This window comes from Perkinsus marinus, assembly GCF_000006405.1.
Source record: "Perkinsus marinus ATCC 50983 genomic scaffold scf_1104296975428, whole genome shotgun sequence".
NCBI lineage: Eukaryota > Perkinsozoa > Perkinsida > Perkinsidae > Perkinsus > Perkinsus marinus.
Window position 1 is genome coordinate 54,722 of NW_003200804.1, and position 17,092 is coordinate 71,813.

At 52.1% G+C, this 17,092-nt stretch overlaps 8 protein-coding genes and 1 non-coding gene across 9 annotated transcripts in view; 6 read left to right on the forward strand and 3 right to left on the reverse strand.

Moving 5' to 3' along the window:
* Pmar_PMAR013661 (hypothetical protein) overlaps positions 1 to 1,355 on the reverse strand; it is a gene marked incomplete at both ends in the record, with an annotated part of 1,476 nt that extends 121 nt beyond the window's left edge. Inside the window, one exon of the mRNA XM_002765552.1 lies at positions 1 to 1,355. Within this exon, the coding sequence (XP_002765598.1) occupies positions 1 to 1,355 (1,355 nt within the window).
* A 987-nt stretch (positions 1,356 to 2,342) lies between these two features.
* On the forward strand, positions 2,343 to 2,414 carry Pmar_PMAR013662. The gene has a single exon. It is a non-coding gene; the product is annotated as a tRNA-Gln (tRNA).
* Positions 2,415 to 3,104: 690 nt separating this feature from the next.
* On the reverse strand, positions 3,105 to 5,206 carry Pmar_PMAR013663 (ADP-ribosylation factor GTPase-activating protein, putative; the record flags this gene model as incomplete). Its single annotated transcript, XM_002765553.1, has 10 exons — positions 3,105 to 3,314; positions 3,365 to 3,590; positions 3,637 to 3,753; positions 3,801 to 3,923; positions 4,130 to 4,246; positions 4,294 to 4,391; positions 4,442 to 4,654; positions 4,701 to 4,836; positions 4,886 to 5,016; positions 5,068 to 5,206. The coding sequence occupies 10 exons, from the start codon at positions 5,204 to 5,206 to the stop codon at positions 3,268 to 3,270; spliced, it is 1,347 nt and encodes a 448-aa protein (XP_002765599.1). The 3' UTR covers positions 3,105 to 3,267.
* Positions 5,207 to 5,981: 775 nt separating this feature from the next.
* On the reverse strand, positions 5,982 to 6,617 carry Pmar_PMAR013664 (hypothetical protein; the record flags this gene model as incomplete). Its single annotated transcript, XM_002765554.1, has 3 exons — positions 5,982 to 6,181; positions 6,336 to 6,447; positions 6,495 to 6,617. The coding sequence occupies 3 exons, from the start codon at positions 6,615 to 6,617 to the stop codon at positions 5,982 to 5,984; spliced, it is 435 nt and encodes a 144-aa protein (XP_002765600.1).
* Positions 6,618 to 8,050: 1,433 nt separating this feature from the next.
* On the forward strand, positions 8,051 to 9,434 carry Pmar_PMAR013665 (Methionine aminopeptidase 2B, putative; the record flags this gene model as incomplete). Its single annotated transcript, XM_002765555.1, has 9 exons — positions 8,051 to 8,068; positions 8,114 to 8,282; positions 8,329 to 8,435; positions 8,483 to 8,567; positions 8,623 to 8,708; positions 8,754 to 8,882; positions 8,931 to 9,014; positions 9,063 to 9,183; positions 9,230 to 9,434. 9 exons carry the CDS (start codon positions 8,051 to 8,053, stop codon positions 9,406 to 9,408), a joined length of 978 nt encoding a protein of 325 aa, XP_002765601.1. The 3' UTR covers positions 9,409 to 9,434.
* Positions 9,435 to 9,508: 74 nt separating this feature from the next.
* On the forward strand, positions 9,509 to 10,293 carry Pmar_PMAR013666 (NudC domain-containing protein, putative; the record flags this gene model as incomplete). Its single annotated transcript, XM_002765556.1, has 5 exons — positions 9,509 to 9,619; positions 9,728 to 9,852; positions 9,904 to 9,976; positions 10,043 to 10,147; positions 10,201 to 10,293. The coding sequence occupies 5 exons, from the start codon at positions 9,509 to 9,511 to the stop codon at positions 10,291 to 10,293; spliced, it is 507 nt and encodes a 168-aa protein (XP_002765602.1).
* A 501-nt stretch (positions 10,294 to 10,794) lies between these two features.
* On the forward strand, positions 10,795 to 12,239 carry Pmar_PMAR013667 (sugar transporter, putative; the record flags this gene model as incomplete). Its single annotated transcript, XM_002765557.1, has 6 exons — positions 10,795 to 10,999; positions 11,050 to 11,195; positions 11,243 to 11,358; positions 11,411 to 11,573; positions 11,596 to 11,848; positions 12,103 to 12,239. 6 exons carry the CDS (start codon positions 10,795 to 10,797, stop codon positions 12,237 to 12,239), a joined length of 1,020 nt encoding a protein of 339 aa, XP_002765603.1.
* Positions 12,240 to 12,443: 204 nt separating this feature from the next.
* Positions 12,444 to 13,076, forward strand: Pmar_PMAR013668 (hypothetical protein; the record flags this gene model as incomplete). Its single annotated transcript, XM_002765558.1, has 1 exon — positions 12,444 to 13,076. The coding sequence occupies one exon, from the start codon at positions 12,444 to 12,446 to the stop codon at positions 13,074 to 13,076; it is 633 nt and encodes a 210-aa protein (XP_002765604.1).
* A 208-nt stretch (positions 13,077 to 13,284) lies between these two features.
* Pmar_PMAR013669 (hect e3 ubiquitin ligase, putative) overlaps positions 13,285 to 17,092 on the forward strand; it is a gene marked incomplete at its 5' end in the record, with an annotated part of 5,391 nt that continues 1,583 nt past the window's right edge. Inside the window, 17 exons of the mRNA XM_002765559.1 lie at positions 13,285 to 13,469; positions 13,519 to 13,622; positions 13,667 to 13,767; positions 13,818 to 13,910; positions 13,961 to 14,117; positions 14,222 to 14,301; positions 14,353 to 14,445; positions 14,492 to 14,702; positions 14,748 to 14,927; positions 14,973 to 15,136; positions 15,189 to 15,479; positions 15,530 to 16,078; positions 16,134 to 16,271; positions 16,319 to 16,470; positions 16,519 to 16,735; positions 16,779 to 16,895; positions 16,980 to 17,092. The exon at positions 16,980 to 17,092 is cut by the window's right edge and continues 4 nt beyond it. Of these exons, the coding sequence (XP_002765605.1) occupies positions 13,285 to 13,469; positions 13,519 to 13,622; positions 13,667 to 13,767; positions 13,818 to 13,910; positions 13,961 to 14,117; positions 14,222 to 14,301; positions 14,353 to 14,445; positions 14,492 to 14,702; positions 14,748 to 14,927; positions 14,973 to 15,136; positions 15,189 to 15,479; positions 15,530 to 16,078; positions 16,134 to 16,271; positions 16,319 to 16,470; positions 16,519 to 16,735; positions 16,779 to 16,895; positions 16,980 to 17,092 (2,945 nt within the window). The remainder of the gene's footprint in view (positions 13,470 to 13,518; positions 13,623 to 13,666; positions 13,768 to 13,817; positions 13,911 to 13,960; positions 14,118 to 14,221; positions 14,302 to 14,352; positions 14,446 to 14,491; positions 14,703 to 14,747; positions 14,928 to 14,972; positions 15,137 to 15,188; positions 15,480 to 15,529; positions 16,079 to 16,133; positions 16,272 to 16,318; positions 16,471 to 16,518; positions 16,736 to 16,778; positions 16,896 to 16,979) is intronic.

Here is a 17,092-nt window from a genome sequence, read left to right on the forward strand (position 1 = left end):
ATTGTATGCGTGTCTCCATAGGCGAGAATCCTCTGTACATCTTCAGGGCACTGCATAACCACAAAGCCCATCGAGCTCGGTCGAACCGCACGAACTTGACCATGCGGGCCTGGCTTCGGCTTGGCCCTCATCGGGAGGAGAACAACGTCCTTCACTCTACCGAACTGGCTGAAGTACTTCTTTAAAGCATACTGTGATTTAAAACCGAGCTTGTGCACTTTCCGAACCGTGAAGACCCTCTTCTCATCCTCTTCGTTGAAGACTTGTAACGCCTCCAAGAGGTTCATCCGAGGCGGCTCGTTGTCCCCAGCAAACGTCGAAGGCTCCGGTCGCGACTTTCTGCTGGCATCCCAGGTCTGAGCATGACTCCTCAGGGAGCTCTGATGTACACCCAAACCACTGGGAGTTGTAACATGCCAGAGGAGCGACGAACTATCAAGACTACCATTGGGCACCGACAACGAGTCAGTGTCGTGAACCGCCGATAGCCAGCCAGCTGATAGAGCCTCATTGTAAGAAGCGATCTCTACCTCGCCTCCACTGACCACCTTGAGACCATGAGGGTAGACAGGACTGCTATCCGAAGCATCGGTCATAACGATGATAGCCTCATCCCTATCCTCTATCTCGATGACCTCCTGTACTTTACCGAATACCGACAAGTAAGCAGCTAGTGTCTGTGCTGGTCCAAAGCCAAGGCTCCCAATGTGACGTACAACCAACACATCCTCCTTGTTCTCGAATGCCATAGCCAACATAGCATCATCAATGGTTGCCTTTCGGCACACCGGTAACACATTTTGGGTCAGACCTTCAACTGCTGTCATCGCACGACTACGGTTATGATGACCCGCGTTACTCCCCAGGTAGATCTGCGAGAGGTCCAGGCCATTGCTGATCCCATAACCCTCATCAACAGTAGCTTCCAATGCGCCTGCGGCCTCCGGGCTCATCATACTCAAAGACAACACCTTCAGCTTCAACGTCTCATTTTCCAGCTCTAATAGACGTCGCTTCTGCCGCTCTTCATTCAGCTCAAAATGAGCCTGTGAAACAGCATTCGAGAGAGCAGTTATTCGTTCCTGCAGCTCGTCAGTGTCACCACGACTTTCGAACGCCTGAACTCCGCTGACCACAGACTCGCTACCAACCGTGGGATCGAAAGCTGGATAGCCATCAAACTTAACCCTCCTACCAGGCGTATCATCTCCACTCGATGCCGAGGTCGTCGAGGCCGGCTCGCGGCCAGGGGGACTGGTCGCCTCCGAGGAAGAATGATGATCCGTGCTGTGCCGAGGGGAATAACCAAAAGGCAATTCAGGTGTTGATAGTGGATGTTGATGAGTGGCAGACATTAAGTTTATATCTACAAATATTAACTCGCGGAAAGGAACATGTAATTGGTATTTGAAGCACTGCCCTCCACTGCCAGCAGCCGAAGCATAGAGTGAACGTTGAGGAAATGCAAGACATGCAAGATTTTAAAGCAAGAATTGATTTGCCCCTTGTGCCAAGTCGTAATTGGAACCGCATCATAATAACCGACGTATCGTACCGTAAAACATAGGTAAATCTGTTGGTCATGCTCAACTTGATGGGACCGAACTACCGACAGCCAACCGTCAATGGTATTATTGGTACCTCTGCCCCCAACGCCGATGCTGCCGAAACTGACAGCACTACCATGAGGGCCGCAAGTTGAAGGCGAGTCCGCACTGAGGGCACATAGGAGACCCGAAAGGAAAAGGAATTGGCCAGCCTAGGCAATAGTCTATGCCTCAGTCGAAGTAAGCAGGGGTCCAACTCACTGTGACTCTCGATATGGTGGAATATGACGTGGCAGTAAGGCCTGGGTACACCTTGTTCCCTGCAGCTTCTCGTCGAACAGTGTTCGACGAACACTATCAGGAAGCAAGTGAAACCTGTGTTCGGAGTTCAGACTGCAGATTTGTCTGAGGAAATCCAACCCGGGGAGTACTGCATAATATCTTCTAAATCCTATCGAACAGCGTACCTGATAGCTTTAACCCACTCAACGACTTCATGGAAGGTTTAAGTCCTGAGCCACGTCAAATAGGCGGTAACGATGGTGGAGCTCCTGCTGACCTGGGAGATCCGTATAGTAATCATCATACACTGGACAGCATGGTACCCCTTCAAAGCAATGGACCAGGACTTTGCCTTCGGCTACCGTAATTGCCAAATGGGTCCATACTATAGCACGGTACAATACTGCAGGGAGCATTGGCTCAGTTTTGGAGTCCTCCAAGGATAAGGTCAGGTATTTGGACACAAGCAATGGATATCTGGTTCACACGAGCTCCAGAAAACCCTAATCAGCTGGTTCTATGGTGTAACGGTTAGCACTCCAGACTCTGAATCTGGCGATCTGGGTTCAAATCCCGGTAGAACCTTTTCTACATCGGCGACTACGAATGTCTCTCGAACATCCTTGATGCCATTATCAGTGAAAGAGTTGCCGCGAACAGCAGCAGCTGAGTTGTTCATGTGTGTGTCATCCCTTGCTCTGCCAGTATATCCAAATTTGGAGCAATCTTCATCCCTCCGAGGTAGAGAGCTCCAGGCAAAATCTCGCTGCATTGCGACCTGGAACTTCCAGGCTGGAAGGAATTAACTATCAACGGCTAATGCCCTCATCAAATACCTGTACTGACGTAGACGAAGCTCATTCCGAACGTCCGCAGGGAGATGGGAATTGTCGGTTTCAGAACGAATGTCGAATGACTGGATCAAATCCAGGTCAGTTTTCGACCTGACATCGGCGGTTGCCTCTTTCCGGAAGAGGCCTCAGAGAATCAAACCTACTTGGCAGTGCCGAGTTGGCATCATTGTTGGTTCACTATGGCCAACTGCTGTTGGCGATGAAGAAATTTTATGTACATCCGACGGCTGCTTTTGCAGTTGCAGCCCATTACAGCTTCACACCTTGGCGAGGCTAATAATCCGGTTGTTAGCCGGTCTACGCCCCCAAAGTGACAACTATATCTCAACACTCGCACAATAATAGTGAAGATTTGGTTACAGTTGATAAACCCTAGATTTTTTCGCTTATGGTCATCAGTCTTAGCGGAGCGATGCACACGCAATGTGGCAGGTTACAGAATAGTACGGGCTGACGACTCCATCACTGCTGATCCTGTCTCCGACAACCTCTATATGGTGCAATGTGAATAAAAACAACTCCCGAGGTGACAGTGGGCAAGGAGGAAAAGATGGCACTGACGATCAGGCCAGGGGAGAAAGCAATCACCAGTTCTCCTCATTCCAGAAAGCCTCTGGGTCGCTCAACATACCTGAGGAGTTCCCAATGCCAATGCCGAGACATGTAACCAATAATACTCACCAGACTTCTTCTGGGGCTGCAAACCTCCAACTTGTGGAGCATTTTGTTGACCTATGGGTTTCGGATGGGACTGCTGCGGTGACGGCCTGGTAGTAGTCGAGGATAGATCGACTTGTGGCGGCTGAGTAGCACGTGGGGGCGACGAAAACGATCGACCGTGGAGGTCGTGACTCTCTGCAGGATGCGTAGGAGTAGGAGTGGTGACCATCAAATCCGAACCGAACCCCTGAAAAGACACCTCCAGGCCACAGCCTCGACAGAATTAAACCTACTTGCATCTTCCCAGTCGACAAGGAGTTAAGATAGTCAGCTGCTGCCTCTCCTCTAGCAGAAGACCCCCGAGTAGTGTTTGATGGTACTGATGGCCGCACAGAGTCCGACCCAAAGCCCTACACCCAACACTCAACCTCTGGTACCCCCTCACTAACCCTACTACCTCCATGGTCCCCGACGACAACGTGCCGAGATACTGAGTTGCCTGCTCACCTCTAGCTGAGCTACCAGTACCACCAAGTTGCTGCGAGAACCAATCCGATGTTGAAGATATCTTGGAACGAACCTGAGGTATCACCATCCATCTCATCATGAACCAGTGTTGGAATAGACGTTCGTAGTCCAGGAGTTTCCTTACTAAATACAGAAGTTTACATACAAATTCGGGCGGAAGCATACACAAACCAATGGGAATTTCCTCAAAATTTCACCTACACATGTAGTTGAATATGTGCATATTTTCCAACACCATCATGGACCTTCCCGTATAACCTTATCCTTGAATGCCTTATCAGTAACCGTACTGTACGCTTCAGAGCTCTTCTGAGCTGCCCAGTTAGCGTAACTCTGAGCCGTCGCATTCCAGCCATCCTGTTGTATTTGTTGGCTCTAAACAGCGAATAGTACAGACCTACCATAACAGCATCAATTCTTACCGCCGACCGAACCCAAGACGCAGCGCCAGAGAGCATGTTTCCCAAGGGATCATCATCGTCGTGGGCTTCCTGATTCCAGTAGTCCTCCCGGTCCGACCCTACTACAGCGAACTGGGCTACCCAAAGTGTACCCAATCCTTCGCCCTACCTCCCTGGCGTTGTGCCGCGCTATACCCATCAGAGCTTCCTTGATGCATTCTGCTAGACATTCCATCGTTTCCAAAGCCCGTCATAGTACTCCGGCCGGTTTGACGTTGTGCTTTGAGTCCGTTGCTACGACCATTGGAAGATTCAAAGCCCGAGCCTGGCGGGGTAGAGACACTCCGATGACTACCACTAGTCGACGGAGCCGGAGGAGGGTCTAACAAGCATCACCCACTCACCACAGGGCAAACTAGTTCCTTTACATGCAGGCATTTTCCCTTCTGCGATAGAAGGCCTTTCAGGCGGGGCGGTGCCATCAACCAAGGCTTGAATGAAGTTTCTGTAGTACTCCGCTGCCTTGGTATTGTACTTCTCCGAAATCGACATCTTATCGATCTCCTGGCACATATAATCGTTCGCGCCTCAAATCGTTCGCCGCGAGTGCTACCATCTCTCGACAGAATTTATTAAACTTGCCGTTGCCACCAACTTCCATCTTCTTCAACTGCTTGGGGTTCCACGTATCCATCGTGGTTGACCGCACAAAACTAAGGTGCACTCCGAGAGATCGATGCTTCCCTGAATACCATAATTTACCCACATCCTCAAGTGCACTGCCTAGGATACTACCAGAGCAGACTAGACAGAAATAGATCCCATAGGGGACGCTGGCCCACTGTGGGTTGGCAGCACCGCAGTCACAACAGACAGCGTTTTCGGGGTCCTCTTTTCGACGTGCTGCGAAAAAACTCTTCGTTGACGGGTCCATGGTGAGAACAATAGAAAACTAGCACAGCAGTGGGACTGATGTAGGGCCTGCCAGGACTACAACCACGCGCCTAAGTGCTGGGGAGTAAGCCACTGCTAGTTTGCAAAGCTTTTACTAATTGCTCGGGGACAGAGGGGCAAACGGTCCCGTTTGTCCCGAAGACCTACTGCCGCTATTGAGTAGCCCACTTCACGGAAGTCAACTCTTGTTACCAGCGCAATATGGAGGATCGCCGATTGGAACGATTATGCATAGAAAAACTGCGTGAATTTCGGAGTTATTCGCGCGCGTATAATCGTCGAACCTGGGATCTAGCACCGGTGTGGTGCCTGATCGGTGCACTGCGTCACATTCTTCCCAAAGCAACTGTCATCATTGCCGATGACATCGGACCATTCATAATTTCGTTTCCACTTCCTGCTTCGGTCCTGTTTCTATTCGAACTAGGAAATCATTTTTTAACCGGCTGACTTGAGTCTCCAGAGATACGTGGGTGCTATCGTTGGACACCCCATGCTGATCGGTTATCAATGCTATAATAATCAGGCATATACCGCTTTTGTGAGGCTCACAGCTCAATCCTGATACAGGGTCAAGGGCAATCCCAAAAGTGAAATACTCATAGTTCATAGTTCCCTTCCAACTATCACCACCGATGAAAGAGAGATCTCATTATGACTGACTGCACTCAACACAGTATTGACGAACCCACGATCTTAAAAGGGTGGATAAAAATATCGCGAATAATACACAAGTAGTCGTTAAGCAGTGGGGCCTAGAGACCGAGCAGCTCCTTGTTGATATCATCGTCTTCATCGTCATCATCATCATGAGGCATTGGAGTAACCGTCGAGGACTGCTTCTGTTGTTGTTGTTGATGATTATGATGGTCATCTGACTCTTCAGGAGTTTGGAGTGCCGCCATGTGCTGGTAGTACTTCAACCAACAAGCACGGCGATAAGCCTCGAAGGCTTCTGAAAATTCAACTCACGAGTATCCCCCATCTCAGTCCAAGAGCACGAGAGGGTACTCTCATCGACGCGGATTCCATCCAAACACCAGGTTATTTCAGTGGGTATGCTGTCTATACGCCGACCGATACATAAACTCCAATACTTCCACCACTACCTTTATCGTTGGGGTCGGGCGCAGGACCATACCCAGAGTCGGGACCTGAGCGTCGTTGCACACTCTCAGCAGCAGCAACAGGAGGAGGCCGCGCCGACATCCTTTCGAGGGCCTGATGGACGCAGTACCCATCAAGATGTGGCGTAGAGGTAACCTTACTTGCCGCTTCCGACGTTGCAGCTCGGTCTCTTCTGGGAGCTGCTGGGCACTGGTTTGGTAATGCCTGTTGAAGCCCGGTGGTGGTGTAGGGAAGGGGGGAGGCACCGGCAACCCCTGGGACATGGGATCTGGAGAAGCAGAGTGACGAACCTGGCCTGTGACTGCTGAAGATATTACATGGAACATGTTGAGGAGGATATCCCTGTGTACCTCCCCATGGAGGAGGCTGTTGAGGAGAGTACCCAGCCATGGGTGCTTCTTGAGGCCACCAGCCATCACTATGCCTGAGGAAGAGTGCTGAGAAGTGCCATGGATACGCCAAGGCGTGCTCACCCGACTGGATGTGCGCCCGATGGAGGAGCAGATGGCCGTTGTTTGTCCTCCAATGTTACATCGAGGTCGGCAGCAACTCGGTCGATGGTCTCCTTTCGCCGCGCCAAACCAGCGTCGATCTACAGAGCACAGAGATCCAAAGTAACACCACCAAATCCAGTCTTGCAGCATATCGCTTGGGCGGCTATCCAGCACGATACTATCGTACAAATCATATGGAAAAGGCCGATACACTGTCAACGAAAGCCCCAGGGATGAACTAGATAGTGAGCGGGGTAAACCTGAATCCTATAGGGGTATATGCGTACTGATTCGACACATTAAAATTTTTCAAAGCGATGATTTTTAACTTGAATTGAGTATCGCAACAGCCCTGCAGTGACGCCTACTACCTCGTTAAGCATCCTTTTCCAAGCTGGATCGCTGACGATGAGTGCAGGTGGAGCACCAGAGGATACTAGCCGTCGGACGTCTGCAAAGTTGGTAGAGGACGGGGGCGCCATACTAAGGAGACGAGCCGCTGGAGATGATCACTCAACAGGCCAACAATAACGGATTAGTTCAAACGCGAAGTATCGGGGCAGCCGGGCGCAAATGGACGATGTAGGTTGCGCGAATTCTTCCGCAGCCGGAAAATATCGCGCATGTCATAAACTTCGCGCAGAGCAAATCGTCCATTCAACCCTTTCACGATGGTCGTCGTCGCCCTTTCATCAATCCTCCATTTTTTCTCACCGACTGCATGGGTGTTCCTGACAATCTCTACCTCACTAACACTGTAATATCCTCGGCCGTACACGACTGCACCTGACCTCACTTGAATCTTATCGTCTTCAACCTTGGATGCGTCTCTCTTTTCCAGATACTTCGGCGTTCGGGCCACCATTTACTCAGCGAAAGCCATCCTATTGGAGCTTAACCTTCGTTTCTGGCGAGCAGTCTTAGTGCGGTTTCCCAGCTTGGGCGTGGGCCTGGCTCGGAAGGTGGCAGCAACGGAACCGTCCGGTACTGTATTGGGGATAAACCTGGTAGAGCCGAAGTCTATCGGGCGAGTCAGTTCGACTGGAGACGACCCTGAGGGGAAGAATGATGAACATAAAGGGGTGAAGCGTCGTGCTGTACACCACGCTGGTGGGAATGTAGCTGAGCCCGGGGAGATCATAACGAAAAACGACTCAAAGGCCACTGATTCTTGTGAAGGAGCAGTCAGTACTGCATCGGCTATGGCAACTCTTAGAGCGGTAATAGCTGGGGGGGTATAGTGGAATAAGAGGTCGTGGGCATAGGCACGAGCTGCAGCACGTATTCATCGTACTGTGCGCCACGAGATGGAGCCGAAGATCAAGCCTGGAATGCGGCTGGACACTTTTGTGGAGGAGTTGGAGAGTCGAGTGAACATGCACGCTAAGTTCGATCCCAAGCGACCACTTGAGCGTGGCTGGGGTTTCCCTACTGGTAAGTATGCGGGTAGTGTATATCCACATGGAGTCTCTCACCATAGGCGTGTGCTTGAATGAAGTTGCCGCTCACTTCACGCCCAACAACCCGGCCTTCTCAACAGCACCTCCGCCCCAGTCTATCATATACACTGCTAATGATGTGCTCAAGGTAGTGACGCCCTCTTGTCCTGGTGCCTCCCAAATCTTGCTGCTCAGGTCGACTTTGGAGTCCATGTCGACGGCCATATAATTGACTGCGCTTTCTCCGTTACCCATAACCCTCTTTTGGTGCCTTTGCTAGGTAGTAAGGGGGCACGCTGTAGCGTACATACCGGAGAAGTGTACTCCTGCTTCAGAGACAGTAAAGGAAGCAACATACACAGGCATTCGCACGGCTGGAGTTGATGTGCGGGTGTGTGATGTGGGTGCTGCTGTCAGCGAAGTAGCGACGGGGTGCTTCGGTGCGGCCCCTCCATACATATGTTAGGTCATGAACTCGGGTGAGCTCGAGGATGGATCCCCAGTGAGGGTCATCTACAACCTGTGTGGTCACTCTATCGGCAACTACAAGATCCACGATGGTCTGGCCATACCCCTAGTGGATAACGGAGACCAAGTGAGCGACCGCCGGCTGGACGTATCGTGGAGTGGTTCCTCTTCTTAGACTAAAATGAAGGCTAACCAGCTCTACGCTGTGGAGACCTTTGGAGGTGCTGGTGGTGGAATCACTGGTTATGTCACCAGCAAAGTAATATGGGGTGTTGAGTGTGCAGGGCAGAGGTTTTCGGGGTCTCAGGGGGAGTCGAGCCATTTCATGCTGAGCCCTTACTACGAGCAGTTTAGCCGTCTTCTGTCGGCCAACGGCAAGAGGACTCTCTCCCACATACTTAAGCGTTTCAGCACGATGCCGTTCGCTGGTAGTATATATATCGCGGTCTTTTTATCGATGGAATTCGATGTCAGACCGGTGGCTATCGGCGTTTGACTGCGGGAATTTGAGAGAGCTCGTGCGGTATAATGTGGTGATGGACTGTCCTCCGTTGGTGGACGCTGGTCCGGGAGGATACATAGCGCAGTTCGAGCACACCATCATGTGCGGGGAGATGGGCACGGAGATAATATCAAAAGGACCGGATTATTAGCTGTCATTAGCCTCGGCGATGTTCCTGCTGCAAAGCGCTGCTTGTGTTGCGATCGGAGTTGGGGTTGTGGGAAGGGGTGTGTTGGAGAAGTAGGGTTTGTATGGTTGAGAAGGACCCTAAGGTGAAAGAGCTGGAGAAGAGAGCACGAGGTCGACAGCCCTATGTCTATGATGGGCACGTAGTGTATGAATGGGAGCAGACGCAAGATGAGGTTATAAAGGGGGGGGGACCGTCCTAGGGATATACTTGTGCTCGATTACACTATCACTGTATTGTTACGGACTGAGCCTCACATATGTGTCCTCCTTCCCTTTCACAGGTGCATGTATATGTAAAGTTACCATCAGGGTGTACTAAGGCCAGCCAGTTCTCTATTACGCTGGAGCCTAAACGAGTTAAGCTCAGTTTAAGAGGGGCACATCAGTTTTACCTTAATCACACACCGTAAGGCCGACCACTGCCTTGCAGTTGATTGGTATATGATGGAAATCTCAGGGCCGGCCTAGTGGATAAGGATGACTCTACGTGGTTCATAGAAGACGGGGAGGTGCACATTATATTAGCTAAGGTGGTCAAGGAGTGGTATCGGATGGAGCTGGTGGTCAAGACGAATACACTTGTTCAACTACTGTAGGCCCGTAAAGCGGAGCTATGGCCGTCGTGTTTTGAAGGACAGACTCAGTTGGATGCCTTCACCCAGAATGAGCTTAGCAAGAAGCTGATGCTTGAGAGATTCCAGGTGCCGCCCAAGCGGGAGTAGTCTGGTGGACAATACTTGTACGATGGTGTCAGGAGGAGCATCCTGGGTTCGACTTCTCGGGAGCGGAGTTCAACGGCAATGTGCCCAACGCGAGGGAGTTCATGGGCGGCGTTCAGTATAAGTGATACTGTGTATGGTCTCTCGATTGTGTGATTGAATTATTGTGGTTTCTGGCACGAGCGTTGCCCGTGTTACGGAGGTTTTGCGCTTGCGTGCTGGGCTGCTGGTCTTGGTGAACACTTCGTCTCATGGCCACTCTCTGTGGGGGGTATCGATCCTTGATATCCTCAAATCTTCCCTAGAGGCCAAGCAGCACGGGTAGGTTCTGGCGGGCCTCTAGCTGGCATGCCTCGGGCAGCACCTCTCTTATCTGGCTTGGTCACGCCCTAGATCCTGAAATAGCCATAGGGTTGTATACGGGCTCAAGGAAGGGGCGATCCTGTCAGACCGCTGGCAAACTATGTAGGTGGTTCACCAGAACGGAGGAAGTGTTAAAGAAGGAGACCCTGCCCTATGTATTGGCACTAGGCTTCCCCATGTGTGCCACTTGTGGTTGCTTCCTCGATGCTGTCTTATTGATTCGTTGAGTCTCTGTGGCGACGACTTGTATGTTGCATCAGTTTTGTATGGCGGTTCTGTCCACCAGCAAGCATCTGCCTCTGCCGGAGTCGGGCTCCCTACGTAAGCGGATGTTGCTGGCCGTGGTCGTCCTCCTGTCCCTCTCCTTGTGTTTCGTATTGGCCCTCATCAACACTTTCATCCACCATGAGCAGCAGCATCACCATACCTTTTATGGCACCAACAAGTACATTGTCGTTAGTCTAGCCGAAGGTTAGTGCACCACCACCCTCACTCGGCCGAGGCTGAGCCGTGTTCCTCAGTTATCAAACTGGCCTGTTGCATCTCTCTATACGTGGCCGTTACGAAGAGAGTCTCTGATGCATCCGACCCCGCCTCACGGTTTGGCTTGGCGACGGTCGTGCGTTACACTACTCCAAAGGAGGCCCTAGCGTATTGCATCCCCGCGGTAAGAGGCCCGCTGCCGATGCCTGATGTGACGTGGATTCGCCTTAGGTTGTCTACCTTATAGAGAACAACAGCATCTTTGTAGCTCTTGATTTACTGGATTCACCGGCAACTTTTCAGCTCTTATTGAATATGAAGATCATCATCACAGCCCTCCTGTTCCGGTAGTCTGCAGGTCCATCGCAATAGCCAACACCGTTAGCCCTCGCCTGGCAGGTACTTCCTCGGCCGCTCTCTCTCGACAGCCCAATTTGTTTGCACAGTCCTTTGTGCGATTGGTCTGTGTATCGCCGTGATTGCATCTGGGACGGAGTGGCAGCAGCAGCAGCAGGTGGTGGCGGCCGGTGATGAGGGCCTAGACAGGCAAAGCAGCCGATGGGTCAAGACAATACTGGGTACAGGTTTGGATAGGGTACCGTTGCTCGTACCCTCGAATACTAGGTGCCAGCATAGTATCAGGGATCGCCTTGATATCCTCCTTCTCCAACATATGGGTTGAGTACCTCTTCCAAGACCGTGACAAGGAGATCCCCTTCCTCCTCCGGAATTCGAGGATATACATGTGGGGAGCGCCCCTGAACTCAATAGCCGTTGTCGCCGCTGCAATCGTGACAGGGGAAGCGCCTACAATAGAGGCATTCAAAGCGGCTTTAGGTGAGTCTTATTGCGACTATCACGATGACCACTGAGTGCAGTTACTGCGGTTGGACTGTCTGTGGTGGGTCTGGCAACAGCTGTAGTACTCAACTATGGTGACAACATGATAAATGCATACGTACATGCCGGTACACTTGTCTGTACAGTAGTGGTGGCAGCCTTGCTCTACTCGGACTACTCTAAACTGAAATCGCCTTGGTTTGTAATAGGAGCAGTGGTGGTATCGGCCTCGGCGATAGGCTACCGCTTAGGGGCGGTTGGCAGCGAGGCGGAGGGGATCTCTCGTGTTCCATACGCGAAGGTACATCAACCTGGGTTGAGTAGGCTCAGTACAATTTCGGAGGCCAGCGATGAGGGGTCAGAGATGTCCATGGGAGAGATCGAATGATCGATACATACGTGGCTCGTACCAATTGAATTTGTATTTTTTCAAGTATTTTTTCAGTGTGAGCGTTGCGTTTCCTGCCTTTATATGGGCTCGTCCGAAGCATAACAGACGCCGTTGACTTTTTATCGGATCATGCTTTACTTTGGCGGCATCTCGCCTTCGGCCTTACCTTCATTCGGTCACCCGGGCTTCTTCTCTCCCCCAATGGGAGGTACCCTATCAGAGTTGGATGATGGCAGTCCTCGTGAAGTCCCACCTTCGGCCAGGCTGGTCGGATCAAAAGTGGTGCCCGTGGGTGCCCCCGCCGCCCCAGCTATGTCCAACACTGAGGCTGTTACCTCAAGGCTCTCAAGAAGCGCTTCCTTCACACCACAGAGCGGCAACACTCCTCATCGTCCTAGACCTCCGTCGGTTCGACCATCCACAGCATCATCATCATCCCGTTTTGGACGGGGTTCTAATGTCGGTCGCGACCCATTGGATAGGATGCCATCAACCACGGAGATGAGACAGGCCTTGATCAGGTCGGCGTCAGCTAAGGGCTCATTTATGAGGAGTGAATCACGCGTGGCTGTTGATCGGCCAACTGTGTCCTCGGCCAGCCGGTCGTTGTCAGCGAAGGCTTTGTTGAGCAAGCCGAATAATACGACCAAAGCGGCGGCCCTAGAGGGGGAGATAACTGGTTTAAGGAGGAAGATAGGAGAGTTGAGAGAGCTCAGAAGGAGGAATCAAGAGACCATCGAGGTCTTGACCCAAGTCGTGAGAGATTTAGGACGCTCCAGAGCCTTCGCGAATTCGTTGGTTCGAAGCCAGTCCATGAAGGGGCCTTTCATCTAAGGTTCCTCCTCGCATGTACCATAACGTAGTGGTTCCCTTTGGATGCCTTGCTTGGTAGTAGGAGGTGGCATGATTTGTTGAATGAGGTTGTTATACTGTTGTATACTGCGAACGTGTTCTGTTGAGTGCTCCGAGAGGGTCGTGGCTGCCGCAACGGTTGAAGTGTTTTGTGCAGTTGACTTTATTTTTACCAATTGTCAATCATATCATGTCTAGTACGGACGACTCGTCACCAGGGAGTTCATCATCGGCTGAGACACCAGCCTTTCAGGAGAGCCCCGGGGACCTTGACAGTCCTGTGGAGGAGGACTCAGTCGCGGTGTACTGTTGGGGTGACAACTGGTGCGGTCAGTGTCTTACGGAAAACGAGGAAGGCAAGAGCGTTGTGGAAAGGTGGGCAACGCAAGGCTGAAGCAGTTCCCCCCACAGGGGTTGTTGTTAGGCCCCAGAGGGTTTGTGAGCTGGACCGGCGGCATCCGAAATCACTATGCGTAGGGCCAGAGTCCACACTGGTGGTCAGTGAGTCGGGGAGAATTTACGGAGGAGGTAGGGCTTCGACGAAAGTCCATGACGTTGCCTAGTGTTCTTAGGTCTCAATGAGAAGGGCTATATAACAGGCCCTGATGGAGACGATTCCGAGAGTTTGTTCAAGCCGAGGCTAGTAGCATATCAGGAACTGGAGCAGAGCTTCGTAGGTGGAGCTTGGGGACTTGCTCCTCTATTTGTGTGCTCTATGTGAAGGTTACTGCTGTTAACTGTGGAGATCATCATACTGTAGCGCTGACCAGCAACAACCTCGCTATAGGCTGGGGCAGGGACAATGAGTTTGGCCAGGTAGAGACGTGGTGGGGTCGCCGATTGGATCACTTTGTGGAGTGTTGTAGGTCGGCCATGGTCAGCCATCGATCAAGCCGATGCCGCCTAGAATGATGGTGACACCGCAGGAGGTGTGCCAAGTGGCATGTGGTGGTGATTTCACTCTGTTGCTGCTTGAGACTGGAGAAGTGTATGGCACAGGGAACAACTCTGTTGGGCAGCTAGGTAGTGGCACTCTGGACTTTTGTAGAGCACTAGTCATTCGACTTGTGTGGACTAACGTTGGCGGGCCATCCCACTCTGTTGGTACACCTTTCCGTGGTCGCCAGGTACTGGTAACACTGAGGAGATAACCACACCGAAGCCTGTGTTGAACTGTGGTCAGACCTATGGAGTGCCGATACGCCAGGTAGCTGTTCTCTTGAAGGCAAAAACTTTCGAGTCGAAATGTTCGTTGCAGATTTCAGCTGGTGATGCACATGCGTGCGCAATATCGATCTCTGGAGTCCTGTTCACATGGGGCTCCAACCGCAAGGGTCAGCTTGGTCGAGAAGTAGGAGCAGGGATACGATAGGACAGAGGATGGTGTTCCCCTTCAGAATGCTGGTCATCGCGAAGTGCTGCCAGGACCTGTTAGTTGCCTGCCACCAACCAAGGCCGTCCAGATGGCCTCATGTGGAGCGCAGCATACGGCAGCAGTAGTCCAGGGCGGCCAGGTCTATCTCTGGGGAGACAACGCTTTTGGCCAGTGTGGGGTTGATGCTGTTGAGGAACCGATTCTGCCGATACCCATTAATCTCCAGTCGAAAGGTGGGTTCTTCACCACTTGCAATCATTTGTATCTTGTCCTTCTAGAGGTGTGGAGGACAGTCGCTTGCGGTGGGCACCATACGCTCTTCTTGGACGTCAATGGGCAGTTGTTCGGCTGTGGCAGTAACGAGGACGGGCAGCTTGGAACGGGATTCCCGGGACGTTCGTCTGAGCTGAGGCCAACGCTGATGCCCAGGAGTTTGGCTGTGTTCTCTGTCGCAGCAGGTGAGAAGTGGCGAAATCCGTGTCTCGGGTGATCCTTGCTGTCAGGCCGGAGCCATTCAGCGGTGCTCGCTATCAAGTCGGCAGAACGGCCAATGGTCCCACGAGTGAGGACCTCTGCACCGAAAGCCTTGGGTGCCGCTGAGCTGTTCAAGGCGCGCTCGATGGCCTTCCCAAGGGCGGGGAGGGAGGGAGCACCAGCACGTCCAGCGGTAGGCTAGAACGAATATAGGCGGAGCGAAGCTGGAAATCTTGTTGTTGTAGACTGTTGATCCTGGAGATGGCAGTGCCCTTCGGAAGCAACGACGTATGATATCCACTCCTGTTGAAGGTGTGGCCCCCCTCGAGCCCTCTGATGACTCTGGGCTATTAAAACGAGCTGATCCCTCTGAGCGCCATGCTGGGCATAAGCGGGAGACGTCACAGAAGTCGGCTACCGTCAGCGAGGCCACCTCGATGATGTCCGATGCCTCGGGTGTGAGCGTTTCCCATAACTTGCCGAGGACCATCAGCGGCGGTAGCAAGGACTACTTGGCTCAAAAGGCTGGCGGCCGGGTGGGCTAGTAATGATGATCCGAAGGTGATTCAAAGTGTTATTTCTCCAGATATCATTAACCCGGTCTTCTCGACATGGTGTGATACACGCTATGCTCCGTCAAGTGGTCACACCTGGGGTTGGTTCTACCTCCTTTGCGGCCCTTTCGGCCGAGTCACTGCTGCGTATGGTCCACACCTTCTCAAGAAGCACTGGCAGCAGTATGTCTGATGACTTCGTAACGAGTGTGGCCAACGACCTCAAGCGGTCACTCTTGGCGATATTTCGGACGCAAGATGGCATCCAAATGCTTAACTCGAGTCTACTCTATCCCGGACACCGACGATCAGTGCTGGATACTCAAACGGCGTATGCCTGTTTCACAGAACTCTGGGGGAGCCAGGCTTTCCAGGAGAGCAACTTCGAGCAGGAGCTAGCAGTGGTGGTGCGAGACTCTCTGCGCGATATGAGCGGCAAGAGCCTGGAGACCGCGGACCAATTACGAGGGATACTCACCGTCATGCTCCTCCCGTTGATGGATCGACCAGCTGGGATTTGGTGTCGGCAGAGGATGGGGGAGTTGATCTCCTGCCTGTCTCCAAAGGGCAAACTGGCTCTGGTAGGGCAGCGATCTTTCGCTACGACGTAACAAGCTGGAATGATATTCGTAACAGGTTGACTTGATCGCTACCGAATGCCCACAGCACTACATACTCAGCGATTGCCTCATGAAGACGTGGCTGAACCAAGCTAATGCGCTGGCCAATGAAGTCCATAACCTGGGGGGCGGCAAGGTGGCTGTTCTTAGTCAAGTAGACGATACGTTGCCAGGTCCTTGCTGATGCACTGTGTGATTCAGGCCATGATCGTTTTAACTGTTATAATCAGCGCTGCAGAAAAAGTGGGTCTACCTGGGGCTGAAGAGATTGCGGTCACTGGGCTGGCTGAAGCCGTACCGCCCGATGTCGAGTTCATGATGTATTCCCAGACATGGGCTAAAGAGTATCTCAAGTAGGACTATGAGTGGCTTCATTATGAAGCATGGGTGTTTCACTTTAGACCTGATCCTAATGGGGGACGTCCTATCGGGCGGTTGCCGAGTAAGTTAGAGGTGCTAGCTAAACCTGAGTGTGTTGGCCCTAATACGACTACTGTCACGGAGTATATGGCTTCGATGCTGGGCTATGGGTCATTGGTACCTTTGGGTTTCAAGAACAAGGTCTTGCAAGTTGAGAATGTGTTGCGGCAAGTGAAGCACAACCAGGAGCATCTACAGGTAGGTGTTCCGGCAGCTGCCACCATGTAGATATGTGTACCAGGCTCATCCGGGAATCATGGTCGATGCCTTTATGAGAGGCGTGCGGCCGAAGACTGTCCTACAAGTGCAAGTTCGACGAGATCATATAATCCAAGATGCCCTTCGTGTTGTAGCAGAGGTAAGGAAGCGAGCGTCTCTGTAGCTGAAGGGCTCTCTCTGCCATCCTCCTCTTGTTGGCGTTCCTGAATCGGATTTCGGTCAGACTGATGACCAGCAGTTGAAGTTCCCGATGATGGTCAAGTTCGAGGGAGAAGACGGGGTTGACGAAGGCGGAGTACAACGAGAGTTCTTCGACATACTCTGCAAGCAGTTGTT